This window comes from Muntiacus reevesi, chromosome 6 (genome assembly GCF_963930625.1).
Source record: "Muntiacus reevesi chromosome 6, mMunRee1.1, whole genome shotgun sequence".
Lineage (NCBI taxonomy): Eukaryota > Metazoa > Chordata > Mammalia > Artiodactyla > Cervidae > Muntiacus > Muntiacus reevesi.
Window position 1 is genome coordinate 36,146,616 of NC_089254.1, and position 27,211 is coordinate 36,173,826.

At 37.2% G+C, this 27,211-nt stretch overlaps 1 protein-coding gene across 8 annotated transcripts in view; it reads left to right on the top strand.

The window, feature by feature from the left end:
* The first annotated feature begins 8,162 nt into the window (after window positions 1-8,162).
* Window positions 8,163-27,211, top strand: part of CACNA2D1 (calcium voltage-gated channel auxiliary subunit alpha2delta 1) — a 494,429-nt gene continuing 475,380 nt past the window's right edge. For all 8 annotated transcript variants that reach the window (XM_065939979.1, XM_065939980.1, XM_065939982.1 and 5 more), the window contains exon 1: window positions 8,163-8,541. In XM_065939979.1, the coding sequence (XP_065796051.1) occupies window positions 8,447-8,541 (95 nt within the window). In that variant the 5' untranslated portion in view covers window positions 8,163-8,446. The remainder of the gene's footprint in view (window positions 8,542-27,211) is intronic.

Genomic DNA, 27,211 nt, shown 5'->3' on the forward strand with positions numbered 1-27,211 from the left:
TTACAATGTTGTGTTAGCTTCTGCTATACAACAACATAAATCAGCCGTATGTATACATATATCCCCTCCCTCTTGGACCCCCTTCCCACCCCATGCCCCCATTTCACCCATCTAAGGTCACCACAGAGCACCCAGCTGAGCTCCCTGCACCATATAGCAGCTTTCCACTGCTATCTGTTTTACAAACGGAATTGCACAGATGCCAGTCCCAGTCCCCCAGTTCATCCCACTCCCCACTTCCCTCTCCCCTCACTGTGTCCACAGTTCATTATTTACATCTGCATCTCTATTTCTGCCCTGCAAATAGGTTCATCTGTACCATTTTCTCTCGATTCCACATATATTCATTAATACTCAATATTTGTTTTTGTCTGATTTACTTCATTCTGTATTACAGACACTACGTCCATCCACATCTCTACAAATGACCCAGTAGTGTTCCTTTTTATTGATAATATTCCATTATATATATATATGTATATACACCACATCTTTTTCCATCCTTGATGGACATTTAGGTTACTTCCATGTCCTGGCTATTGTAAACAGTGCTAATGGGATGCATGCATTTTTTTGAATTATAGTTTTCTTAGAGTATATATGCCCAGGAGTGGGATTGCTTGATTTTTTGCTAGCTTAATTTTTAGTTTTTTAAGGACTCTCCATACTGTTCTCCATTGTGAATGTACTAATTTACATTCCCACTAACAGTGTAGGAGAGTATCCTTTTTTCCACACCCTCTTTAGCATTTATTGTTTTCAGATTTTTTGGATGATGGCCATTCTGACCGGAGTGAGGTGATACCTCATTATAGTTTTGATCTGCATTTCTCTAATAATTAGAGGTGTTGAGCATCTTTTCGTATGCCTCTTGGCAATCTGTATGTCTTCTTTGGGGAAATGCCTATTTAGGTCTTCTGCCCATTTTTTGATTTTTTTTTTTTTCTTTTTGATACTGAGTTTCATGATCTGTTTGTGTATTTTGGAGATTAATCCCTTGAGAGATGCTTCATTTGCAAATATTGTCTCCCATTCTGAGGGTTGTCTTTTTGTCTCATTTACAGTTTTCTTTGCTGTGCAAAAGCTTTTAACTCGGCCCATTTGTTTACTTACATTACTCTAGGAGGAGGGTCAAAAAAGATCTCGCTGTGATTTCTGTCAGTGTTTTTCCTATGTTTTCCTCTAGGAGTTTTATAGTATCCGGTTTTACACTTAGGTCTTTAATCCATTTTGAGTTTATTTTGTGTATGGTGTTAGGGAGTGTTCTGATTTTATTCTTTTACATGAAGCTGTCCAGTTATCCCTGCACCACTTATTGAAGAGACTATCTTTCTCCATTATATATTCTTGCCTCCTTTGTCATAGATTAGGTGACCATAGGTACATGGGTTTATCTCTTGGTTTTCTATTCTGTTCCATTGATCTGTATTTCTGTTTTTTTTGTGTGTGTGTGTGTGGGGGGGGGAATATATCCTTTAAATGGTGAATTATATGATTTCTTAATTATCAGTAAAGCTGTTAAAAAGAACAAAAACTGGGGGAAATAAAGACCTTATCATATATTTCCCATTTTTTTTCCAGTCCTATTTGCCTACCTAAATTGACCCTTGAAAATCACTGATTTATTGAAATAATTTTTAACTTAATTAATTAATCAATTTTGGGCTGTGCTGAGTCTTCATTACCTTCCCCGGGTTTTCTCTGGTTATGGTGAGCGGAGGTTACTCTCCAGTTGGGCTGCTCATTGCAGTAGTTTCTCTTGTTTCGGAGCACAGGTTCTATTGTTATGCGATTCTTAACCACTGGTCTACCAGGGAAGTCCATAACCTGGCTACTTTTAAAGTAGAAAAAGAAACAAAAAAAAATAAAAATATAATTAAAATTTTTTTTTCATATTTTTGTACATTCATAGGGAGATATTGAAGATGATGTATCATATTTGTTTAGCAATAACAATTTTAGATGATTAAATATTGAAATCGGTGATTTGCCTTACTCTTTTGTGTTATGAATGCTACAAGTTTCATTCCCAATTTTGGCCTTTATGTTTATGTCCGTTCTACTTCTTTCTTCTTTGCATTGTGTTCATTTGTGTTACAGGAATAAACCCATTCTTCCTTTAACATTGCTCTTCTTCTTGCATCCATTTTTCTCTTTTCTGGATAATTTCTCTTTGCATCCCTTGATTTTTTTCCACTTTTCTCCTTGTTTCTTAAAAAAAAAAAAAAAAAGAGTCCCTCTTGTGGTATTGTGTTAAAGACAGTCAACTATTGTATGTGGGGAAAGAATAAAAGATCAAAAGAAGGGGTGGAGAAGGGGCGGAGTGGGGCTGGTTGGTTGACTTGGGGAAGAAAAGGGAAAAAAATAGCAGAACTTCATTCTGTTCCTGAACAGGGGTGAATCATGGACATTTGTTAAGGCTTGAATTGAAGTTTTGTCACCAAGTTGTAACTAAGTTTATGATGACAGTTCATCTTTGATAAGTATTTTGTTGTAGTTGAAAGGGAAACATTGTACACATTTTGAGGGGGGGAAAAAAAAGGAAGTTTAAAGGAAATGTATAATTAGCCCAATAAGTAGGAAATCCAAAAGTACTCTCATAATCTTTTGAAAACCATCAGGCCTTGAATATAAAGAATTTTCAGGTACTAACAGAGAAAGATATAGAGATGAGTGAATCTACATAGTTCTCTCAACCAAAACATGTTTGTTTTTAATACAAATGACTACTACCCACATGAATGACATAATTAAAGTATTTCACTATCAATGGCAGCTAGATTATGAAATGTCATTAAAATATTATAAAAACAAAGATATTTATTTTGAAGTTATTATTCGATATTTTAAAGTTATGCATTTAATGTACAAAAAATTAATCTGCATGTATTCTGACAGCATAAATTCTATCCATAAAATGAATGAGATCCTGGAAAAAGATAAGATTGATCTCTGTGTAACAGAAAGACTGGCAGTAATGTCCAGATAATAAATAGGCTCAGCTTGAAACTCAGAATTTAGTTTACCATTTTACTTTGGACTATCATCACCCAGGTTGGCAAATTTATTAAATCAAATCTCTTCTTCTGGCTGGTTATGGACATTCTCAGAGTACCATATTCTTTAAGAATAAGTTACCTTAGAATGAAATTTAAGGAACTTGAATAAGAAAGAAAAATCAATTTATGTAAATTCCAGTTGGACACAGTGCAAGCTATCTTTAGTATTGTTCTGTTCTTAGTTTTAGAGGTATAAAATGTTGAAATATTACTGATTTAATTATGAAAAAACAATAGAATATTTGATAGCATATGACAATATCCTTCAGCCTATTAGGCATTACAGTATTTCTTTCCCAAATTACCATAAACCCTATTATATCCCACCACCTTATGTATCTTGAAGAAAATACTGTTATTATATAAAAATGTTTGCTCTATTGATTTTCTAATGTTTCCTGATACCCAAATTAGAAGTTTATATCTCCCATTTATAATAAGGGAGTAAAAAAGACATCATATAATTGTTGTCAATGGAATATGGGATTTTAACTCTTAAGTTTATCTTCTTTGTACTAACAGTTGGCATTTTAATCACCTAAATCTAAAATATGTGGCTCCAAAGTCAAATGATTGATCTTTTATTTTCTATCCCATGCTCATTATTTCAGCAGGAGAAATTCCTAGCAACACCCTTTTGTGGTGCTTCTGTGGGCACTCATCTAATTAATTACCTTATGTGTACAGAAAGTGAATTTGATCCCTAACATATCCAAATGTTTATAGAAATATGCTGGGATATAATGGTGTTTTATTATATAAAGTACATTAAAAAACCTAGTGTCAGAAAAATAATATAAAAAATGATTTTTCCTTTCTTTCTCATGGAAGGCTACATCCATGAAATTAAAAAACAAAAAAAGAGCACCAAGAGTTATTAGCTTTGATTATTTCAAATGTTACTATCTACTCTCATTAACCACTTCACATTGTGTTTTTGTTGTTAGTGAATACTTAGATAAACAACTGAATGGTCTACATTCCTTTGTCTCTGTAGGCCTAAGTAAATGGGTTCTATATACTTTGTGCTATAAATTATAGTTCAAACAACAAACTCCACCTCTATTTATGGAGAAGAATTTTACTTTGAAATCTAGATTTTGTAGTCTGAGTTTTGTTTTTTTAAATGGAAAGTCATACTGTAGATGCTGACTTTTTCTGAGATGTGTTTGAGTTTAATGGTGGAGGGAGAGGAAGAGCAAAAATAAAACAAAAACGAATGAAAAATTCTATGATTAGCAGAAGCTGAGAAATAGAATGGCCTAAAGCCATTGCTTGTTGAAGATACAGTGGTATTTTAAATACAACAGCTTATTTTTCGACATACTTAAGTTAGCAATAAATTTGCTAGCAAGAGACTCAGATGGGCAAATGGTAAACTTCCAATAAATACTTTTCAGCTGTTACTTTGTGTCCATTTTAGAAAAGGTATTTCCTCAAAAGCTTAATGTGGTTATCTATCAACAGGTGTATTATTTAGGCCAAGGAAAAATGTCTTCTAAATATTTGTCTTGGTTTTAGGAAATATTTGACCGTATTTGTTCATCTAAGACAGTGTCTGTTCCATATTGCTTTGTATCAAGGCCTCTGTGTGCTTCTTCAGTTTAAAAGTACTGAATGTGAACGCTGACTTAAAAACCACTACACATTCGCTTAACCATTCTCCTGGGAATTGATGCTTCTGAGTTGCTTTCTTTCGTATTCCCATCTCCTGAAAACATTCCCGAAGGACACAAATAGCGGAAGTTTTCTTTCCATTTGTCTTTAAGTCTGCTTTCCTCAGCACACGTCTGTGCAAGGCAGCATGACAGGACCTCAAATCAGAAGTATTTCTGATGTGATTCTTCCATATATATTGACCTGAGAACCAGGTCATTAACTCTATTTGCATATAAAAAAGAAGGCCTTTTGTCACAATTTTTCCCTTAGTTTTCTATAGATATGACAAAAGACTAAAAATTCATCATTTCCTTTAAAACTTTTCTAACTAAGGCGGATCATTTTCCTTTCTAGTGTTTGTATGTGTCTGTACAAGAGAGGGGGGAAAGTAGGGGGAGGCGAGGCCATTTTTAGAATTTCTTCATCCTTTTTCTTAATCTCAAATGTTGAAGAAATTATATTTGACTTACTGAAAAATAAATAATGGAAAGCATGCTCATACATACATAGAAAAATATAGGAACATCCAACAGAAATAGAATTTTATGCTAGCAATACACATAGTATAACCTAAAACAAAAAGGCAGAAAGAGGGAACATTTTATGGCTGTTCTATTCATATTGTTCTTTGTTCATTCTTAATTAACAAAAATGAAATGTATATGAACAAATTAAACATTTACATATTATAGCAATTGATGGTTAGCTAACAGTGACAGATCATAAACATGTTATGAGTAAAAGTGCTCTGCATGAAATCTTTAAACTTTATTAAAGGAATGATTAAATACAGACATCATCTAACTTTTCATTAATCTTTACTTTCTTTTTAGAATATTTCCTCCTAAACAAATAGTAGATACTAGTTTCTTACATCTTGCTCACTTAAAGCCCATAATTCAAGTTTTATGGTATATAAACATTTTATCTTGAATGGCAAATTTTGGTGACTTAGCAAAATTTTATTAAAATTGATAGGCTATGATCTAAGCTTCATGAAATCTTCCAAAATAACAGAACTGGACAGAAACTGTACATTATAGAATGCTATGGTTAATCAATTGGCACATAATGCTGTATTGTGAAAATGGTCTTAGTTTAGTTTTCATACAAAAGAAACAAAAGCCACATTTTGAGTATCATTAAAAAGGTTTAGATTGATAAAAAGCAATTAACACAACAGAGGATTAAGCAATGATTTAGGCTTACAGTTGACAATCAAGAATTGTAGATGTAATATCTTTCTTCAACAGCTTCAGAAATGAGAGAGCACAGTGTTTCATCAGAGTGATCCAAAGAAATTGAGATTTGGCTCAAAGGCCAACAAAGTTAATAATGAAGGCTGACTACCTTCTCGAGAAGTTTATTACATTCTTTTATTCCTTAAGCTCTTTTTCTTAAAGATATAAAATTGGAAATGGTGTACCCTAGTAGGAAGTCTGAAGTCATTATTGAAATAATTATTTCAGAATTTATTAAAATATTTTTCTGCAGTGTGGCTATTATGATACCAACATATCATGTAGACAGTAATGGGCATCTGATTCTACCATTCTTAATTCCCATGCTGGGGAAGAAAATTTGCTTTTTAATCATTAAAAATTGGGGGGAAAAAAAGATGGACTTTACTATTTAGTTATCTAATTTTGGCATGGAAAGCTATCTATGGTTATATAAAGTATCTTTGTGAGCTGAGTTCTCAATCCTATTACATCCCATCCCACTTCATCGCTCATTTGCTGGCTCCTGCTGCCACATTCTCTTGGTTTAGCATAGACCAAACTAAGTCAAGTCTCGGCGGGGTGCCTTTTGTGAGGTCACTCAGATAAGAGAAAAGAAACAGAGAGCAAGATAGATATGTACAGAATTAAAGAAAACAATAAGACGCGCGCGCGCGCGCACACACACATACACACACACGAGAGAGGTTAGGAGGAAGGAAACATCACTGGGTCAAGAATCATAAAATCACACCGCATTTTAAAATGTTGCTATTAAGTATTAATAGTCTTCCGTTTGAGCAGATTGCCTTTAGAGAGATGGCAAATCAATTTCGAATTAATAAGGGTCTTTCTGTTTTCATAATCTCAAGAAACTAGAGAAGGGCTAATTAAAAATCCCAGGCCTCTCCATAATGACAACTTTTATGCATATGCAGGATGGTGATCCGCCCCCCCACCCCCATCAGAAATGGTGTCAAAGTGCTCTAATACACCACTAGAAGGGGCTTAATGATTTAAGGTGTTCAGGGAAACCTGTTCACCTGGTGCACCAGCTCCCTCCTGAAGGACGCCTGTGTGGTCCGAGAGGCCTACGTAAGACCCGCCTGTTTTTCCTACCAGAAGGCCTGGGCGCGCCGGCCCGCGGATGCAGGTGAATCTAGGCTGTACTGCAGTGCTATCCCCTGCTCTCTCCCTCAAGTCCTCCTCCATGTTTTAGGCGCGTTTCGCAAACTGCCACCTGTTTCTGCTTACCCTTTGCATGCCTTCATCCGGACCGAGAGAACGTGTTTTGCAGCAGCCTTGTCAGGCCAGGGCAGACCACAGGCCAGACCAGGGCACTTGGGGGGATTTGGAAGTAGTACGATGCTTTTCTCGCGGCCCAGTGCTCCTCGGGTTTAGAATCTGGCCTTCCACCCCTCGGTCCTACCTAACACATGGCCACACTAGGAAGATTTTACAGCCTCGGGTCCTTCTCTGATTGTCCTCAGCCCGGACTTGCCAGGTCTGTCTTGCCAGGTGAGAGGTACCTGGGCGTCGGGCCGCGCTGCCACAGTTGGCCCTCGGCCACGCCGGAGGCTCTAGCCTCTGGCACTCCAGGGCAAATAAATAGTGCCACCTGGTAGGGAGTCAAAAGCGGTGGTTTACAATGCAAATGTAAACCCCTCCTACACTCGCTGTCAAATCACGGCCCCACGATTGTCAGGCAGGCAGCGGATTCTGCGCCTGGGAGAAGGGCCGGGGGAACACTGCCTGCCTGGGAAAAATAACCCCCGAAGACGCGAGCCAAGTGCTGGGCCGGAGCCCCGGCTGCCTGTGGACACCCCCCGGGCGGCCAGCGGTCCCCTGGGAGCCGCCCCGCTCTCGCGCCGCACGCCGGGCGGCGGGAGCAAGCCGGCGCCGACTTTGGAGTTCCTTTCTGCCTTGTATGGAGGGCCGCTCCTGCCCGTCCCCGCCCGAGTGCTCTGACGCCCAGCCCTCCCGCTGTCCACCCCCAGCCACCCCCCTCTGACTTGCCCGGAGAAGCCAGACGAAGCCTCCCTCTCTGCCACAAGTCTCCCCGCCTGCCATCCCCCCATCCCGGCAGCCACCCCCACCCTCCCCGGTGCCGTCAGCCCTCCTCCGCCCCCGCCTCCGCCCCCCGCCCGCTCCACGGCGATCGGGGGAATAAATCAGGGAGGAAGCCGAGAGCGAGCGAGAGCGCGCCAGCGCCGGCGGGCTCGCCCAGGTCTGTTTCCAAAGTCGCCCTTGATGGCGGCTGAGGCGCGGCGGCTGCGGCGCGGCGCTGCCGACGCGCGCTAGTGGGTCCGCCCGCCGCCCCTTCCCCCGCGCCGGGCTTAGCCCCTGCGGCACCCCCGCGCCAGCCCGCGCCCCGGCCACCGCCTCGGCCGCGCCAGCCCGCGGACGCCTGTGGGCCGGGCGGACCCTGCGCCTTCTCCTCCCGCGGTTTCCAGCACCGGTCCTTCCCCCGGCTGGGGAGGGAAGCGAGATTGATCTTCGATCGCGAAGATGGCTGCTGGCTGCCTGCTGGCCTTGACTCTGACACTTTTCCAATCTTTGTTGATCGGCCCCTCGTCGGAGGAGCCGTTCCCTTCGGCCGTCACGTAAGTGCTCGGGCCGGGCCAGCAGGGCGGAGAGTGCGGGCCGAGGGGTGCCGTGGAAGTAGGACGGGGGCTCCGTGGCCGAGTTGAGGGGCTTTTCTGCTCGTGGGGGTGGGGAGCGAGCCGGGCTCGGATCTGGAGAGGCCGAGCGGGAGGTGCGCGCGGCTCCTCGCCGGAATGCGCACGGAACCGGCGCCTCGGGAGCCTCGGCGGGGCCGGGCTGTCCCAGGAAAGGTTTGCTGACGACTTGCGGCACCTCAGCCCATCTCTAAAAGGATTCCTTGGACTTAAAGAGTTTAGCGGCACTGTGGGAAAAAGTTTCCAGCCACATACCCGCTCTCATCAAACCGACTCCAGGAAAAAGTTGTGTTTGGGTAGGGCATTTTGCAAATAAGTAACTGCAGGCTGGCCTGGGTAGCATGGACTTCTCCCGTACTTGGCCTCTGAGATGCTAATTGCTGTGGTTTCCAAACTCGTTTAGGTCCCAAATGACTGGGCGCACTTGACAGCCTTTCTGGTAGGAGGAATGCTGGCACCTCGCGGCAGAGTGCTGTCCACCCCAGGGGCTCGCAGGAATTGGGACCCTGCCGTCCAACCTCCCTCACCCTCTCTTTGAAACAGTGCGGGCAGACACGCGGTTCCAGTTGTTAGAATGAATAGAACCCTGTATTCCTTGGCGGGGGAGGGACTGAGCGTTTTCCAGAGTCTCCTGCAATTTTTCTCTTATTTTTAACATTTCTAAAATAGCTTAAGAAAACCTCGCTGCTGTTCTGGAAATAGAGTGTTTGAAGATAGCTGTATAGTCACACGGCAGGAAGGGAGTGAAAAATAATAATTCTCTCGTGTAGGAGAAAAGAATCAAAGTCAGTGGCACATAAAAACATATACATATTTTAAAATGTGCTGAATAGCCTATTAGGCATTCTGGGAAAGCATTTATTTTGGTTGTTGAAGCTACTTTAAAGCTTGTAAGAGTAGGCAATGGTAAGTGGATGAGTCACTTTAATGCATTTTACATAACAAAACAAAGCCCAAGGTAGCCTTCCCGGTATTTTTGCTGTTGGGAATTATTTGCTGTCCTTTGTTGGCAGAGTGCTGAAAACTGGAGTTTTTGGGGGATACTGACCTTAAATCTTCACTAGTTGATACCCTGCAATTATCATTTAAGATTCAGCTTAAAGTGTTTATTGCATTAGGTGTCAGTGCAAGAACCCGAAGGATGCACATTCTAACCTGGAGAAGGGGAGTGTCTAATATTTTTGTCATGATTTACAGTCATGTTCTTTTTTAGATAATCTTCCGTAAAAATAATAGCAGATCCTTTTTGTTATGAAGCAAAAGGGTAAATGCCATCTGCAGATCTTCCTTTAATTGGCAGCATATTCCAAGCGGATATTTTGAAACGTATTTTGAAAAGAGTAAGAATTACACTAAAGATGCTTCAATATTATTCACTCATTAAGAAATTACACTTTTATTTTTTTTTAAGTATTTTTGTAGCTTGGCCTATAAATTGAAAACTGAAGCGAGTCGCTTGCGTTTTGTGTCAAAGAAGTGGCGCTTTAAAAAGGAGTCAGTGTGTTCAGTTTACAGATTTTTAAAGTGTTATTTTTAACTGGCAGTTTATCAGTATTTCTGTCATTTGGAGGGAGTGCATCATCACACCATAGAGGAAAACTATGACTTTTAAAGATACAACAAAATACAATCTTTTATTCCTGAACAGGAATAAATGTAATGATAAATAAATGATAATGATAAATGTAAAAGATCCTTGTTGTAAGGACACCTGCAATAAGTGTTTTCCCAAAATTAAAATAGCTAAATTTTCATGGTCAGAAATTCACTAAAGATAAGAAAGAAAGTGAATAGTTGGCAAAAATAGGAATTAGAAAGCCACAATTTCTTTTCTTTCAAAGGATTTTAAATTTATTTTCTAACAATGAAAATTTGAGATATTTGTAAATAATTTGAAACATTAATTATTTTGTAAAAGAAAGACTTAATGAAAGATTTTGTATATATCAGTCTCTTGTAGGAAATACTATTTTTATAAGGCTTCTGCATCTTTAATTATTAATTTGAAAGTCAGTCATTTCTCCTTATCTTCTGAGGAAGATGTACTTCATGTTAGATTTCTGAATAAACTTTATGAAATTAAAAAATATGTGGCATTAATTATATCATGATGCAGTGCCATTTGCTTTTCTTGCAAAAAGAGTTCATATGGCGTATTTATCAAGATAAATCTCAAATCTTTAGGAAAAATTCCAAGTTCGTTAGAAACTCAGTCCAAAGATTATAGCATCACTAAAGGCAAATTATTGTGCTTGTCTATATACATTTTTCATTAGTAAATTCTTTTGGTTTTCTTGATCATTCATTCTAGTTTTTCCAGAAAAAAGTAATATAAGAAATTTTTTATCATCAGAAGAGGAAGAATATGCCACTAATACAGTATAAAATTCATTATACACTCATTGGAGTGGGATCTGAATTAGAATTAGTAATACAAAGTTTTTTGTTTTGTTTTTTAGAATTTTTACAATAAGGGCTTAAATATTATTATAAAAACATAAATATTCTAGATATTTTCTTTAATTTTCTCTGGTTTAACATACATTCTCATATAGCATATTCTGAATTAAAATAGTGATTCAATTGTTATAAGAGTTAACACTAAAATAACTTTTTTTTTTTTTTCAGACAAAGGGAGGAATTTTGATACAGTTCTTTTGCTAGTTTAGGTTTTTCTTTTGGAAATGATTGTTTTAGTAAGGTGTGAAAAATAAATATGCCATATGGTTGCAGCCACCTCATGCATATTGGTTTGTATATAAATGGAAAATACATAATTTTCATCTTACAGTATGCACATGTTACATTGATAGTTTAAAATGTAGTTTTCTAAAAGGGAGTTCTCCCTTGTTCTAGACATAATTTGGCTCATACGTGAAAACACTTCTATTTTAAAACTCAGAGTATTATGTTTGGTAGCCAGTATTGTAATGTTAATTTGAATTTGTCAGTTCTAATTTTAGAATCTATTTACAAATCCAATTTTTTAAAAAGGAACATAGTTATAACTACTGTTCATTTCAAACTTTTATCTCGTCATATCAAAATGCCAATATGTCCATAGTAATTGGCTGAGAGCCCATTGGCATATGGGGATTTTTAATATATTTAAACTATATAGTGGGATAAATATATTGGTAAGAGTTACAGGATCTATAGGAAATATAGCATCTCATAAAAGAATAGTACCTTGGGGTTTAAGTACTTAGTTTATAAATTTTTTAACCATTATTAGACAAATTTATATTTAAAGACTATTAAAAATAAATATTTTTATTGGAATGAATGTCTTTTTCATGTATTAGAAGTGATATAATTATTCTTATTTGGGCTTAGTGATTCTAATTTGCATACTATATATAGAACAAAATGTACCTTATAATAAAATACGAGCTAATATATTAGCTTGTAAAATAAAACCTAACAATGAACGTTAATAAATCCTTTTCTCAGATCTTTGATTTGTTCTCATCAGCTTCATCACATGACAATATTTTTCCACAGGTGTGTCTTTAAAGTATGAAACAATAGATACATTTTTCCAGATGAGTTGTAGCATATTAAATTTTAGTGGGTATTAAATTTTAGTGGGTATATATGTAGTTGTTTGGATTGGCATTTGAATAAACATTAGATAGGTTGAAGCGAATATAGTCTAAACATTGTGGAAAGGTACAAGAATCTAAGCTTATTATGATTTATAAAAGGAAATAAAATGTGCCTTTATTATTTTTCTTTGGCTTTCACCAATTTTAATTAAAAAAACATAAAATCAGGTAGAGTCTATAGCAAATTGTTCATTGTGAAAATAGGTAAAATTTTACCATTTTCTTCCTTCAAAGAAATCTTGCTTTGTAGACAACTTTCCAGTGTTTCTCCTACATTGATGTGTTGTAAGGTTTTGCAGAAACACAAATAACACATGCAAATTATGTATTCAGATTTACTGTTTATATTTAGAAGTATATATTAATAAGAAATAACAATGCATTTAGAAATTTTAAAATTAATACAGAAATTATGCCCATAACAAACTGTATTATTTAGTTAATGTGTTCTCTGAAGTATCACTATATACAACACATACACAGAAATTTCTTGTTAGTTTTCAGTACTGATGTGAATATCCAAGAAAGTAATCTGTTCTTCTGAATTCATATCTTGTACCTAATGTGTGTCGTCAAGCTTTTTAGAACTTTAAAGTGGAGATTTAAGTGGTTACATTGAAATATTTTAGGCAATTGTCCAGTTTATTGATTTCATTCAGTGTATTCCATGTGTGGACATAATCAACCCTCACATGAGCATATTTGGATGAAAGTTTGGGGAAAAAAATCAGAATTTGTTTCAGTATTTCTAAAAAGTAACATTTCATTGCTGTTCAGGTGACAGCTTCCATCATTTGTAGTAAAAGAACTGTCTGTCCTAGTATTTCAAAAAGCATGTAAGTTGCTGGTAATGTGTAACTGATCTCTGTTCTATGACATCTATTGCACGTTTACCTAAGGCATATGGTATGTATCAGGCACTGTGTGACACTGTGTCAGCCAGTCTTTCTTTTCCTGGACTGTTTATGCATTGTACTACAACTGTTCCCTAGGCTTTCATATGGTGGCTTTCCAATAAACTTGAAACTGCACCCAGATAGTCAACCGTGTAACTTACACATGGTTAGTTTTCTTCTGTGTGCACAAAACTTGGAAATTACTGTGTCATTGTTGTTTACAGAGTTTAAGGGAAAAAAAAGATTGACTTCAGTGTCAATTGAGATGAAAATGTAGCACTTTGTGAAATATACTGTATTTACTACCTTTTTTTGAGGGTTTAAAATATATTAGCATTGCATCATTATATAATTTGTATAGTTTATCTTATTATAATGTTATATTTAATACATAGTATTTTATGTCTGTCTATATCTTTATGTTTCTTTATCTCTATATGTGTGTGTACACACCTGTTTTTTTTTCTTAATTCTTCAAGTGGCTTGTTAGGGTGGAAGAACCTCAGTAAGATAAGTTTATTAACAAAGGTGCATGCTGAAAAATCCCTGCCAGTCCACAACTGTTTGTAGGAAGTAAATCTCATTCAGAGTATTTTTATAACAGCAGCATTTAAAAATATTTCATGAAGAGAATCAGATGAACTATTCAAAATGTTCAGGTTCTGTTAGACAAGTTATTAACACAATTGATGAGTGACAAAAGAAATGTGGTTCTAAAGATATGCTTACTGTCTTTTAGACAAAACAAAAGGAGGAAGAGACTATTGCACTTGAACTGTTGAGTGCTTATTAAAAGGTCTTTGCATGCTAAGCAATTTTATTTCTACCATTTAGATATAGGATACTTGAAATTTTTAAGAATTAAACATTTGGCGCACCATGTTTTAGGGTTGAAGGATAAATGTGCACAGGTTTTAAAATTTGTTCATAAAGTATAAACTTTTCTTTTTTATAGGCTTTATATAATTTGTGGTAATTGAATTCCATTGCTCCTTTAAAATTTGCCATTTACATAGATTCTAACAAGATCTTAAGGAAAAGATTGACATTGTGGCCTCAACAAACTGGCACACTTTTACCGTTAATTTCAATAATACAGAATCAGGCTGTTATATATGAAGCAATATTTAAAGGTCTCTTTGAATATGAATGTGGGATATTTCTGGCTCAATGTTATTTTAACATTTGCTTCTGCTGATTTTTTTTAACCATATGCTTCTGTTGGATTAAAAAAATTAGGATACATTTTAAATTCTATATCATAAATGGAGGAACAACTTAAGCTAGAATGATGGCAATGGAAAATAATGGGTTGCCCATTTTAAATGATTCAGATTTGGGAATAATCTGTTTATCTGAAGTTCTCTTCCCTGAGTACTTAAAATTTTATTGCAGTAGTCTCCTGGCAAATTATGAAAAAACAATTCCTGTATTCTTTTATTCAGATAATTAGTTGCTAATTCTTCTTTCTCTCTTCCTTACCCGCCCCCGCCACACACAATTAGTATTAGTCATACTTAATTTTTATTTGTGCATAATGTCAAATCAGTTGGAGAAAAATTTTTTGATTTGTTTTCCATCAGGTTACCTGTAACCAGACCTCAGTTTTGGGTCCTTCAGACTTGAATTTTCACTCTCTGTTGCAGGGGACTTCCTTTTGCTACTAGATTTTTCTCTCTATAGGGATATTGTTTAGAGGTTTTGATGCATAAAGAGTTCTGTGATACATTATAAGTACTTTCATCAGAATTGTCAGATAGTTTGGACTATTGTTGCTTTTGACATTTGCCCATATACTCCGGGAATAATTGGGGAAAGAGTGAGAAGAGCTGATGAGATTGTTCTCTGACGAAGGTACATACTGTCAGGCTATGTGAAAGCATGGTCAGACATTAATAGTGTTTTATTTTGAGGGTCAAAGGAGGAATGGCTCAGAAAAATAAATGCACTTAGGCATCCTGGGGGAAAAAAAGTTTTAAAAAGGAATCAAAAGGCGTTGTGGTGAATATGCTGTGAGGAATGGTATGTATTTGAGGTGGAGGCAGACATAGGAGCCCTCAGATATGTGAGGTGTGAAATTAAAGATGCTAAAGGTGGCAGTTGATTATTTTATTTTGCTTTTATTTTCTTCTTTTTTCCCCCATTTTCCATGTGAGCTTGGTTATCCTGGAAATTCTGTTTACTTCACGTATTTGATTTTACTGACCTAAATATTCATATATTGGAAATTAACCTGAGAAACCAAAGACAATAAAATTGTCTAGATTTAAAAAAATAGAAGCAATTAAACATTCTTTTTTTTTCTTAATAAAACCTTGGGAAAACGAAGTTCATTGGATAAGACATTGGTGTAATACTTTATCAAAAGCTTAAATACTAATAATCAAGAAAATTGTACTAAATTTCTTCTGTTAGCTTGTAAGAAATGAAATATCTTGAAGGTTATAGGCTTCTATGTAGTACACTGAAGACTATTTAGACCTCTGAGTACATAGTACATCTTATTTTTTAAAAGAATAATTTTGATTTATGCTGTCTCTTTTAACAACTTCACAGATTTTTAGCATCAAATGTAATTTAATTCGACAATTAATGCAGTTACTGTTATCTAGAGCAAATTATGTACTTCACTGAGTTACATGCTGGGAATCCAAATTGAGGAAGAGCATACCCGAGGAAGAACATACCCAAGGAAGACATTCCCAACTCCAGGCTGACTGTGAAGCAGTGGAATCTAACAGAGCATGACCAGGGAAAAACACATAGCGTGGTGAAGAAGTACCCACGGGTTGTTTCACGTCAGGCATGGGACTCCTGGGTGTGAAGAGAGGTTCAGAGAGAACCATCAATCCGAGGCCAGGTTATCAAAGTTTTGCATCAGAGTTATCTTCTCACATGACCCGAAGGGGTGTTGGGCAGTGTGGTAGCCCCGCGCTGTTTTCTCAAACAAATTTGGTTTTCATCCTAAGACTTTGTAATTAAAAATAAAAGTCATAGGTTTTAAATCATAGTATGTGGAAGATGGATTAAAGAGGACCGCTATTCAGAGGGACAGTGGGAGCAGTTAGTAGACTCTTGCAGCATCCTAGAGTGAGAAAGGCTGAAGGACAAAGAATAGTGGCCGTGGGAGAGCAAAGCAGAGACGAACTGTTGGTTAGGGGTTGGGGGAAGCAGGAAGGGAGTAGTGTTAGAGCTGGCTCTAAGGTCTTTATTTTTAAAATGTTATTTATGTTTGACTGTGCTGAGTCCTCATTGCTGTCTGCGAGCTTTCTCTAGGTGTGGCGAGTAGGGGCTCCTCTTTGTTGCAGTGCCCGGGCTTTGGTCTTAGAGCATGGGCTCTCAGTACATAGGCTTCAGGAGTTGGGGTGCATGGGTTCTAGAGCGTGGGCTCAGCAGTTGTGGAGCGTGGCCTTACTTGCCCCATGGCATGTGGGAATCTTCCTGGATCGGGGATTGAACTCATGTCCCTGGGATTCTTAACCACTGGACCAGCAGGGAAGTCCTCCAAGCTCTTTAAAAGGTAATGCAGAAAGAATAGCAAGTTGATGGTGAGTGAGGTAACATGCTCACTGTTGGGCATTTTGACATTGAGGCATCTCTATAAATGACTATTAAGCTGTTAGAAATACCTATCTGAAGGGGATTTGGAGGCAAAATGAATATCTTTGCAAATGGATCCATCCATTTACTTAGAAAATACCTATTTAGTATCTTTCATGATAGGCACTGTGAGTTTCAAAAGATGAATCTTGAACTACAATTTCATTTTGCAGAGAAGTCGACAATGGGCCCTTTAAGGAAGTCATCAGACCTTTGCTGACATGACAGCAATTTCAGTAGCATGTTTTGGATGCAAGCATGGCTTCCGTGCCTTGAAGAGTTGGTGTGTGTGTGTGGTAGTTGTCTGACTCTGTGACCCCATGGACTGTAGCCCTCTAGGCTCCTTTGTCCGTGGGATTTCCCAGGCGAGGCTTCTCTGTCCATTGGATTTCCCAGGCAAGAATACTGGAGTGGGTTGCCTGTTCCTTCTCCAGGGGATCTTCCTGACCCAGGGATTGAACCTGGGTCTCCCACATTGCAGGCAGATTCTTTGCCGTCTGAGCCACCAGGGAAGCCGTGAAGAGTGAAAAATATGAAGGCAGCAAGTGCAGATTCTTTCTAGGAACTTGGCAATGTGAGGAAAGGGAGAGAGAGAGCAACTGTAGAGGAAGATGGGAGGGATTTGGCATCTTTTGTTTTGCTTAAAGAGTAGGAGTTACAATAGGTTACTTAGGATTGCAGGTAGTAGAAAACTACAGAAGTATCTTGAACCAAAAAGAGAAATATTTTTCAATGGTAGTCAAACTGGATGCTCAGTCATGGGAATCAGCAGGAGGAATATGCCCCCAGTTGCAGAAAGGGGTGGAGCTGTTATCAGGATCATCTCTTGTGCTAGCCTCTGGTTTTCTTTGTCTGACTCCTTGCTCTTCCCTTTCCCTCCTGAGGCTTTATCCACTTCCTGGAGCTCATTTTGTTGAATGGCTGTGAGGGTTTGCAATTTTTCCCCATTGAAACTTTGAACCAGCTTGAGACTAGAATCCTAGTCCAAAACATAGCCTGCTAAAGAAGATGTGTTGGTAATCTGAATATGGGTCAGATAGTCATTTATAGCCTGTTCATTTGAGATCAGGAGATGGGATTTAAAAAGGATTTTGGTTGCCTGAGCTTGGGTCACTTCTCACACCCTTGTCAAATCTCATTAGGAGCAATTGCAACAGGCCAATTGCTAGTACCATGGATAGAGAAAGAGGCAGTTCTTACAAAAAGGCATCTGCTGGGTGGGAGAGGTTGTAGACAACTAAATAAGTTTTACCAGAGGGAAATTTGAGCATATTAGAGGAGACCAAATGGCAGAGAGATGAAAGGGATGAGAGAGGCCGTGATTGATGGGTGAATGTTCTGACCAGGGCAGGTGAGAAAGGGATCAAGACTAAAAACAATGTCTTACAAAGTAACTTTTGAAATATGAAACAGCCCTGAGAATTAAAACAGATGGTTGGAATATAGGATACATGCACTTTTAATTTACTGGAGATGTTTTTGGAGGATTGTTCCAAATTATATATTCCATTCTCAAGAAGACATGACATTCAGAAATGTAATAAATGCACATTAGTAATGTTCACATTTTGAGATATACGGACCAGAGTTTTTCTTTTCTTGGTAGTAACAAGACTCTAGTATGTCACTGTGTTTCTTTTGGATACAGCAATGTTTGTTTCTTTTTTGTGTTTCTTTTTCTTTTCTTTCTTTTTAAAGTAGAGATTATCATCCTGAAGATCCATGTAGTTTTGCAAAATGTCATTGGTTTTAATAAGTGTATATGCTTATGATAGAAAGATGTTTCAGAAATATCAAGGAAGAGGAAACAAACAAACAAACAAAACCAAATAGTTCTTGTTTGGGGCAATTTACCATTATTCACGTATAGATTTTTTGGCAGATAAGGATAGTTTACAGCCCTGCTCTGCCTGTGCTTCCCTCCACCTCCCAACCCTGTGTCCATTCTTTAGCAGAGGGCAGAAATTTGAATTGACACAAGATTGTTAAAAAAAAAAGTGCGTTTGATAACACAGCAAACCACTGACAGAATACTCCAGCAGAGCCTGTCCCTGGTCAACCCAAACAGAGGCATCTCAGGTCTCTTGGAGGTCTGAAAATCACTGGCAACTGCTATCTCAGCAGTTCTCTGAGTTTCCGAGATGACTGAATGAATGGTTAGGATCACAAATGCTGGCAGATCTAAGAATCAGTCTTCATCTCATTAGTCCCACTGCAGTGTGAAAAAACTACCCTTGTGGTCTGTAACAAGAGAAGAGGAGAATCAGGGTGCATATTTATTTCCATTTTGTGACTTTACTCTTTTTTTCTCTTCCATAGGGAGTCACAGTTTGCAGGAACTAATTTTGATGTCTCTACCTGCAGAATGTCTGGACACTAATAATTACTCACAGCTATCTTTCAGTTATTGTGATATTGCTTTCTATAATTTAATTTTTGAGCTCTCGAATGCTAGGCACTGTGAATTAATACTCTGCTTATTTTTTAATCCACCTAACCTTTAAGTCACTCCCTTAAGATAAGTATTATCCCTATTTTATAGGTGAGGAATATTAAGTTTTGAGTATGAAGGAGTTTTGAGTTTTTTTAGGAATCAAGTTTGACCCCAAGCAGCTCAATTTTAGAGTCCTACACTTACCTGCTATACTTTGCTGCCTTTCCCTGGCAGTACCCTGGATGTCTTTGCATCCATTATCTTACCTGTTCAATTTGTGGCTGGCTGCATATTCTAGCAAGGTCGTCAAGGTGGAAAAGGAGTCAGTGTAAAGTAGAGCAGAATTAACAGTAAGTCCAGTTCCTCTATCTGCAGATCAAGGGTAATATTAAGCTAATCTTGAATCATGATATTCCACTATGGGGATCACATGAGAGGATGCATTGGGAACCTTAAAGGACCATTTTAGAGCCAGGCTTTATTATTTGTACCATATATTATTTTTTCTGCCTTCAAGAGGTCATGAATCGATGCCGAAGGGTTAGTGAGCTAGATTATTGTACTAATACATCATTTGGGCCAACAGAAAGAACTGAAATGAATGAGAAAAGGGATGCTTAGCTGACCTTAAAAATGTCTCTTCTTAGAAGTTGTGTATCCTTAAATGATAAAGAGGAAATGAGAAGAGATGCCGTGGACTCCAGTGAGGGAAGTGTTCTGTCTCTAGGTTCAGGACACAACCTATATTTTAAAAGGGACTGAAAGAAAGCAGGACCTCAAGGGATTTGATGTGCTTCATCTTGGCATTTCAGCCAGCACCTGTTGTATGAGTTCTGTGCCACAGGAGGTTGAGTCTATTTTTAAACGTCATAATTTTGCCACTGATAACCTCTCATTGTCAAAGATGGGAGTTATCAGCTTCAAGACAGAATATTTGAAAGTGAATAAAGCAGTCTATGATGTTTATAGAAATGATTCCAGACAACCCTGAAAACTGAACGAGCACAGAATAGTAAAATTGAGACCAGTTGCATTTTTAGCAACCAACACAGAAGTCAGAAAAAAAAAAAAAAATCTGCCAAGGCATACTGAAAAAGGCCAATTTTTTTCGTCTGACTCATCCATCTGATGATTAGTTAAACTCATTGAATCCCACCCCTTCACTTTACAATATAAATGGAGGCTAGCCTTTCACAAATACTTTTCCCCTTTTGGTAGAAATAAAACACTTAAATTTCTGCTGCACATTTTTGATCAGTTTATGGAGGGAAGAGATGTTTTAGATGAAACTGTGTTTTAATACCAACAACTATTGAGCACAACTTGAGGATAACCAGTGAAACAATAAGCGTTCCAGTGCCAGGAACCTGCCTTCTTATTGCAGTCATTTTGACATTTGCTACAGAAAGGAATGTGTAAAATTCTTATGATGTCTGTCACTTTAAAAATACCAACCCTTCTTTGCCATTACATTACATTAGAATTGACTTAAATCTGCATCTGTGAAAATGTTAGGAGAGATAAACAAGTGGGCCATGTGAAGCCTCAGGAGGATGGGCACAATGAGGGGTGTGCAGATTGCTCTAAATTAAACATGTAGAATGCTTGGTTGTCTCTCAAAACACCTGATTTTCCTGTCGATGTAAATGTAAAACCAGAATTAATTTTCATGAGGTGAAATTTTATTGTGCCTGTGTAGCTCATTTCCCAGGGGGTTGATCCGTGGTGTTAAGATCTGCTAGTGAGTAATTGTTTAAAATTTATAGTAATACTTGATGGTCATAAATAAACATAGGGGAATGGTAACTCATCACAGAGCAAACCATGCATGATAATTAGATGAGGTCATTTATCTCCTTAAATTATCAGAGGTGACGCAACCTGTCTGTGTGATGTGTAAAAGCCAGCTGAGACCCTGGGTGTAAATGATCAGTGACAGAGGGGCAATTTGAGGGTTGCAAACTTTGGATTTGGTCCTACACCTCTGTTTTTTTTTTTTTTTTTTCTTTTTCTATAAGTGATGTAGATTGACTCCTGGGATTTTCTGCTTTTGTAATAAACACAAGGATCTAAAACCTGAGTTCAGTAGGTTGCTCAGAGTCTCAATTTCATTTTTATGTTTCTTCTGAATTTTTCCGTATTGCATTTTAATCTTTCTTAATTACAAAGAAATGCATGAACTATATATATAAAAAACTATACATCTATAAATGTGTATAAACATACATAGTTTGTAAATATTAGATGTTGGCTCTATGCTGAGTGCCATCGAAGCTGTGTTCTTTGAGGTGACTATTAAGTACTTCTAAATTCTAGAAAGTGATCATTTGTGGTGTGGTTGTAGCCTTCCTAACCAGGTTTCCTCATCTGAACCACAAAACAGATAATGATTTTAGTGACAATTTTTTTCAGTTCTTTCTAAATGTTTCATGATTAGTACCATTCTAGAGGTATAGAGTGAAGTTAATAATGGATGCTTTTGAGCATTAGGTCTTAATTCCCTCCTGGCATTTGCTTGGTTGGCCAATAGTGTGGATTCAAAGATCAGCTTTACCATTTGAACAAGTTAACTCTTTCATTGCTAAAACTTCATAATGTTGTGAGAATTAAGAATGCTAATTCATATGAAGCATGGCACAAGAAAGCACTGGAAAATAATTTGACTAGAAGCAAGATAATTTAGTGGTCAGGTGACTTGAGTTCCTTTTTGCCTCCACCAGTATCTTATAAGGAAGAATTCCTGGCTTTTGCACTTTCTATAATTACTCATCGCCCAATCATTTCTGTACGAGTTGGTCTTAGTTGTTATGCATTTACATTCACGTGTCAGTTGAGCATAAATGAGATGTTTCCTGGTACCCAAATATTCCACTGCCAGTAGGATGCTTCTGAAGAGTTCTCACCTCCAGCCCCCACATTTTAATTTTCTAATAATCTTTCTGATAGCAAAAGTGGTAAAATTTGATGTTTTCCTCCCTTTTTAACACTGTGCTATCCCCACTTGTACTTAAGCGTGGTATGGTCTCAGACTCTTTATTTGACTGAAGGACCCACAAAGAAATATATAAGGGGGTCAGTGACCCTGCATTCTTGTGTGCAGAGAAATAATGTTAGTGGCCTATTGTCATATGAGGTTTCGGTTCTGTGAAAGAGGCCCTAGATGTTCTCATTTGATAATATATTTCTAGTAATGGTTGCAAATTGTCTGAAAATGGTAACTTTAAAGTATCAGTAATAATTGTGTGTAACATAGAATAGTGCTTTCTCTAAGATGAGCAAAAACCACCTTATATATTACCCATGGAATAAATGAATATTATGAGTGTTTTTAGAAGAGTAGAACTCAATTATATTGTACTGTTTAAAATATCTAATTTTTCAAGGAGAATTAATATTAGGGCTCATTATACATCTTAAAGTTTGAAAGAGGTATGTGTGTAGAATCACATGAAGTATGGCCTTTCCTTGTGCCCAGTTGATTAGCTTTCCTCATACTAAGGAATGGAGAAGGCAATGGCACCCCACTTCGGTACTCTTGCCTGGAGAATCCCATGAATGGAGGAGCCTGGTAGGCTGCAGTCCATGGGGTCTCGAAGAGCTGAATGACTTCATTTTCACTTTTCACTTTCACACATTGGAGAAGGCAATGGCAACCCACTCCAGTGTTCTTGTCTGGAGAATCCCAGGGACGGGGGAGCCTGGGGGGCTGCTGTCTATGGGGTCACACAGAGTCGGACACGACTAAAGCGACTTTGTAGCAGCAGCATAGTAAGGAAATTCCTAAATGAGAGAAGTTAGAGAAATAGTTAAATCCTCATCGTTTATGCAAGAAAGATGTGAATCAGACTATACAAAGGAGATTGAACACTGACCATGATCACAGGTTTTAAGTATAGTGAATGAAACAAACCGTACAGAATCTTTGTAAAGGCATTTTATGTGAAGATTGAGAGGGAAAATGAATCCGTTGTTTAGAATTAAGTAATATAGACTCATTTGTTTATTTTAATTTGCTGTCTTCTATGCTGTGAGTACCACAAATTCAGTGGTTTCAAACAATGGGCATTTCCTTTTCCCCAGTTTCCATGGTGATGAGTCCAGCCATGGCTTTGCTTGTTCTTTCCTCAAAGTCTCACGTGGTTGCAATAAGGTGTTGACTGGCTTGCATTCCTTTCCAGGGCTGCTCTCTGCTCCTTTTTCAGGCTTTTGTGGTTGTGCATACTTACTTGTGGTTGTGGGGCTACCTTCCCACTTCCTGTTTGTTTTCGGCTCCTGGAGGCCACTCACTTCCTTTCCACAGGGACCTCTCAGAGGTCTTCTCACAGCCTGGCAGTTTACTCTTTCAAGGCCAGCTGTAAGATCTCTGCTCAGAAAGGGGTCCCAATCCCTCTTTAAGGACCTTCAGTTAGTTAAGTTAGCCCATTTGCAGTCTTGGTTATATCTATAGAATCCCTTCTCTTTAGCCATATAACAATCATGGAAGTGACAGCCCTTCTTGATCCCAGGTCCCACCCCTACGTCAGGAGAGTGGATGATGCATGCGAGCTGTCTCAGAATTCCTCCTCCCTTATTTTATTATTAGACAACCATCATATAAACACTAAAAACTAGAAAATGGGAAAACTTACTCCTTTTCACTTAAGATGTTCTCAAACTTTGAAGAAGCACTCAGATAGCCATCATCATTTTAGCCTCAGGCAGTTGGTGCTGATCCATCCCGTCAGGAGTCAGGAAAGCAAATCCCAAAAGCTCATTAACTGCTCATTACTAGAGTAGTCATAATTAGTTAGTTGAACTTTTCACCCTCTACAGAAAAAGAGTTCTCTGTACTGTGGTTTAAGCCAGTTTACACAATTATTGTTAATAAATGTGTGGAAAAACTGTAAGACAGTTCTTTTGTAATGTAAAGGATCAAGTTACTTCTAAATTAAGGTTACATTTCATGAAATCTTAGAGATCTCCTTAAATTGTGTGCCTTTCCCTGCCTGTATAAACTAGGTGATTCTGTAAACTTAATCAGCATCTAGTTTTGCTTATATGTATTTATGTTATGATCATGTTTTCTAACTAATGTCCCAGTTACAGAGTATTAATGCAGGAATGTTCATATGTAACTGAAAGCATCGATGTGTGATTTCTCCTCTTCACTGAACAGATTCAGGTGAATAGCTGTGGCTTCTGCTTTTCAATGAAAGTATTAGAAGATACTTCTTCACAGTACCTAAGTACTGGGTACTCAATAAGTTTACCTGGAAAAAAAAAGAGGCCCCTCTTATCTTGCATGTAGGTGTGCCTTTGCTCTGTACCTTGCATGCCTACTGACTTTGCTTTAGAAGTACTGCTGATTGTCTGATTTATTCAGGATTTGTCTTGTTATACCTCTAGCACTAATTAATTTGCTAACATGACAGGGATTCTGGCCAAAGTAATTGTCTGTCTAATTCAGTGCTTTTCACACTAACTGTGCTAAAGGAACAGAGTTTGTTTATTTTTTTTAAGTTTCATATTCATTGCAAATGTGTATTTTTGTAGCATACAATGAAAATCAGTAGAAAAATAAGATTTAAAAAGGTATGAATTTTTGTTTTTAAATAATTATGTTCAGTAGTCATTACTTTTTCAGACTGTTATCAAAGTGTCTAAACACCCTCCATTTCTGTACTTTACCTGAGCTGGATTTGCAGAGCGTAATCTGAGTAACTCTAGTTAAATTGATTTGGCTATTTAAGGTAACTAAATGTTTTCAGTTTAAAGTGGCATAAAAAGAAACAAAATTCCCAAAATTGAAAGTTTTCATGTTAAAAGAATTTTTAAAAGTGATATGTCCAACTTTAATGCTTATCTTTTATTTTGGCTATTAGATAGAAATGACATTTTTTCTCAAAGTCATCATAATACTTTGGCTTGGAAGGAGCTGCCAGTTTCACATTGTTACATGCTGTAGTTCCTTACCTGAATTTTATGTTCTTCACAAGCACACTTATTTGACTTTTAATGTGTTTTCTTTAGAACATTTACTGTTTGCCATAGGTCTAAACATCTGCTATCAGTAAAGCAAATATTTTGGTACTGTACTGAAGTTAAATGGGCTGCATACCCTTTTTAGGACCATTTCAATAAGTCAGGACTCATATGAAGATAACTAGTGTTCCCTTTTGTTGGATTATGGAATTATTTGGATATATTAAAAAACAGAGGGACACAAAATTGTTACTCCACAAAGATTTTATGTCCCAGAATCAAGATGAAAACATTTTAAACATTCCTGACGTAGGTTGAGGTTTTTTTCCTTTTCCCCTCACCCCAGCTTGTCTGCACAAAATTATATATATAAGGTGTAGTCAGTCACTGAGGCTGAGGCTATATTTAAAAAAAAAAAAAAAAAAAATATATATATATATATATATATATATATATATAAAACTTCTCAGATTTCAGAGTGTCTGCTGAAGTATAAAAGTATAAACGTTTTCACTGTGTTGAATAACATCCAGAATCAAAATGATTCTTGCAAAAGGCAATTAAATATTTTTTTCAAAGAATGCAATGTGCCATTTATCTTTGGTTCAAATGTTCACATAGTAAGTAATGAGAATTCAAGAACTTTTTCATTTTGTAGGATTCACTTTCTCCATATGCATCTGTGCACTTTAAAGTTGACATGTATATTAAAAAAGCTTTATTGGACAAGAATATTTTTGCTTTCTGTTGGTTCAATTAGAAATTTTTCTGACAGTTTGTTACTAAAGATGTCCTTAAGTTACATATATGATTTTACCTAACAAAACTGAGGCATATTAAATTATGTCAGTAGACTGACACAATAAGATTAGCTGCTCTTTATTTTCTGTCTTTTCTTGCAGTCCTTCTGAGTAATATCTTTCTCTATACACTTATTCCTGAACAGTTGTCTCAAGGATTTTTATATGATTTTTCCAGATTGCTGAGAAACTAGTTTCCTAAGAAGTCAGAATTATATGTTTTAAGAATGTCTTAAAGGATTCTTACTCTGTTCTTTAGTGGATTACTTAAAACGATTTGAGTTACACTAGATCTTTTTATAAAGCTGTTGCTTCTTTCAGCTAATAGTTGGGATGTCAGATCAAGAACAATACCAGTCTTAACAGTGCTAGACAAACTCTTGGCTAAACTTCCCAGAACAGTAATCTCTTTTAAATGACTTTCAGGATAAGCTCACAAAAAATACCTTGTTGACAAACTCTTGAAACTTCATGGATTTTTACATAGTAAAACTTGTAGCTGTTTCTATGTAGTTCAAAGAAAGATTTCTTTAAAAGGATGTTCAATTCAGCATATTACAAAGGCCATTGATTTTAAGAAATCAGTTAAAATCTTACCAATGAAATTGTCCAACACCTTGGTAACCATTATAGATAATTATTGCAATAAAATATCAATTATTACATTTTATGTGCATATCATTTAAAATATCTTGCCAAGATGACCTTCATACATGAATATTTTAATGTAATTTAATATATTTGCAATTTGGCCAGAAATATGGGTAGAAATTTAGAACCAGATGTCATTGCCTTATAAATGTCACATCTGAAAATAAAGTATTATCTTTGTAGTGAGCAACTTTGGTTAGGGTTTAGTTAGGGCTATTTCTTAGAGCTGCATGAAACAATAGGTAGGGAAAATATGGTTAAAGACTATATGAACAAGAAAAACAGAACCTTTGCTGCTTAAAATTAAATAAAATTTTTATTTTATTTTTATCTGAGAGGTTATTCTGTTGACCTTAGATGGCCCAGAAATGAAAGTCTCTGCAGTATTCTTTCTTTTCCCTGACCATCCTCAATCTTTTAATTAAATTTCATTTAAGGCACACCTGTGCACACGTGATCTGATTAAATCTGAGCCAGCCCTTCCTCCAGGTGAGCTTCTTAGAACTGACAAGCATCATATTTAGTGGTATGGAGGCATTCACCAACTGTGTTGAAATGTGCTTTTGTGTCCATCTGCTGACTTTTGGCTATTTCTCTGCCACTATATTTCTTCGTTTCTTGATGAAACAGGTGTATACAAGCTCT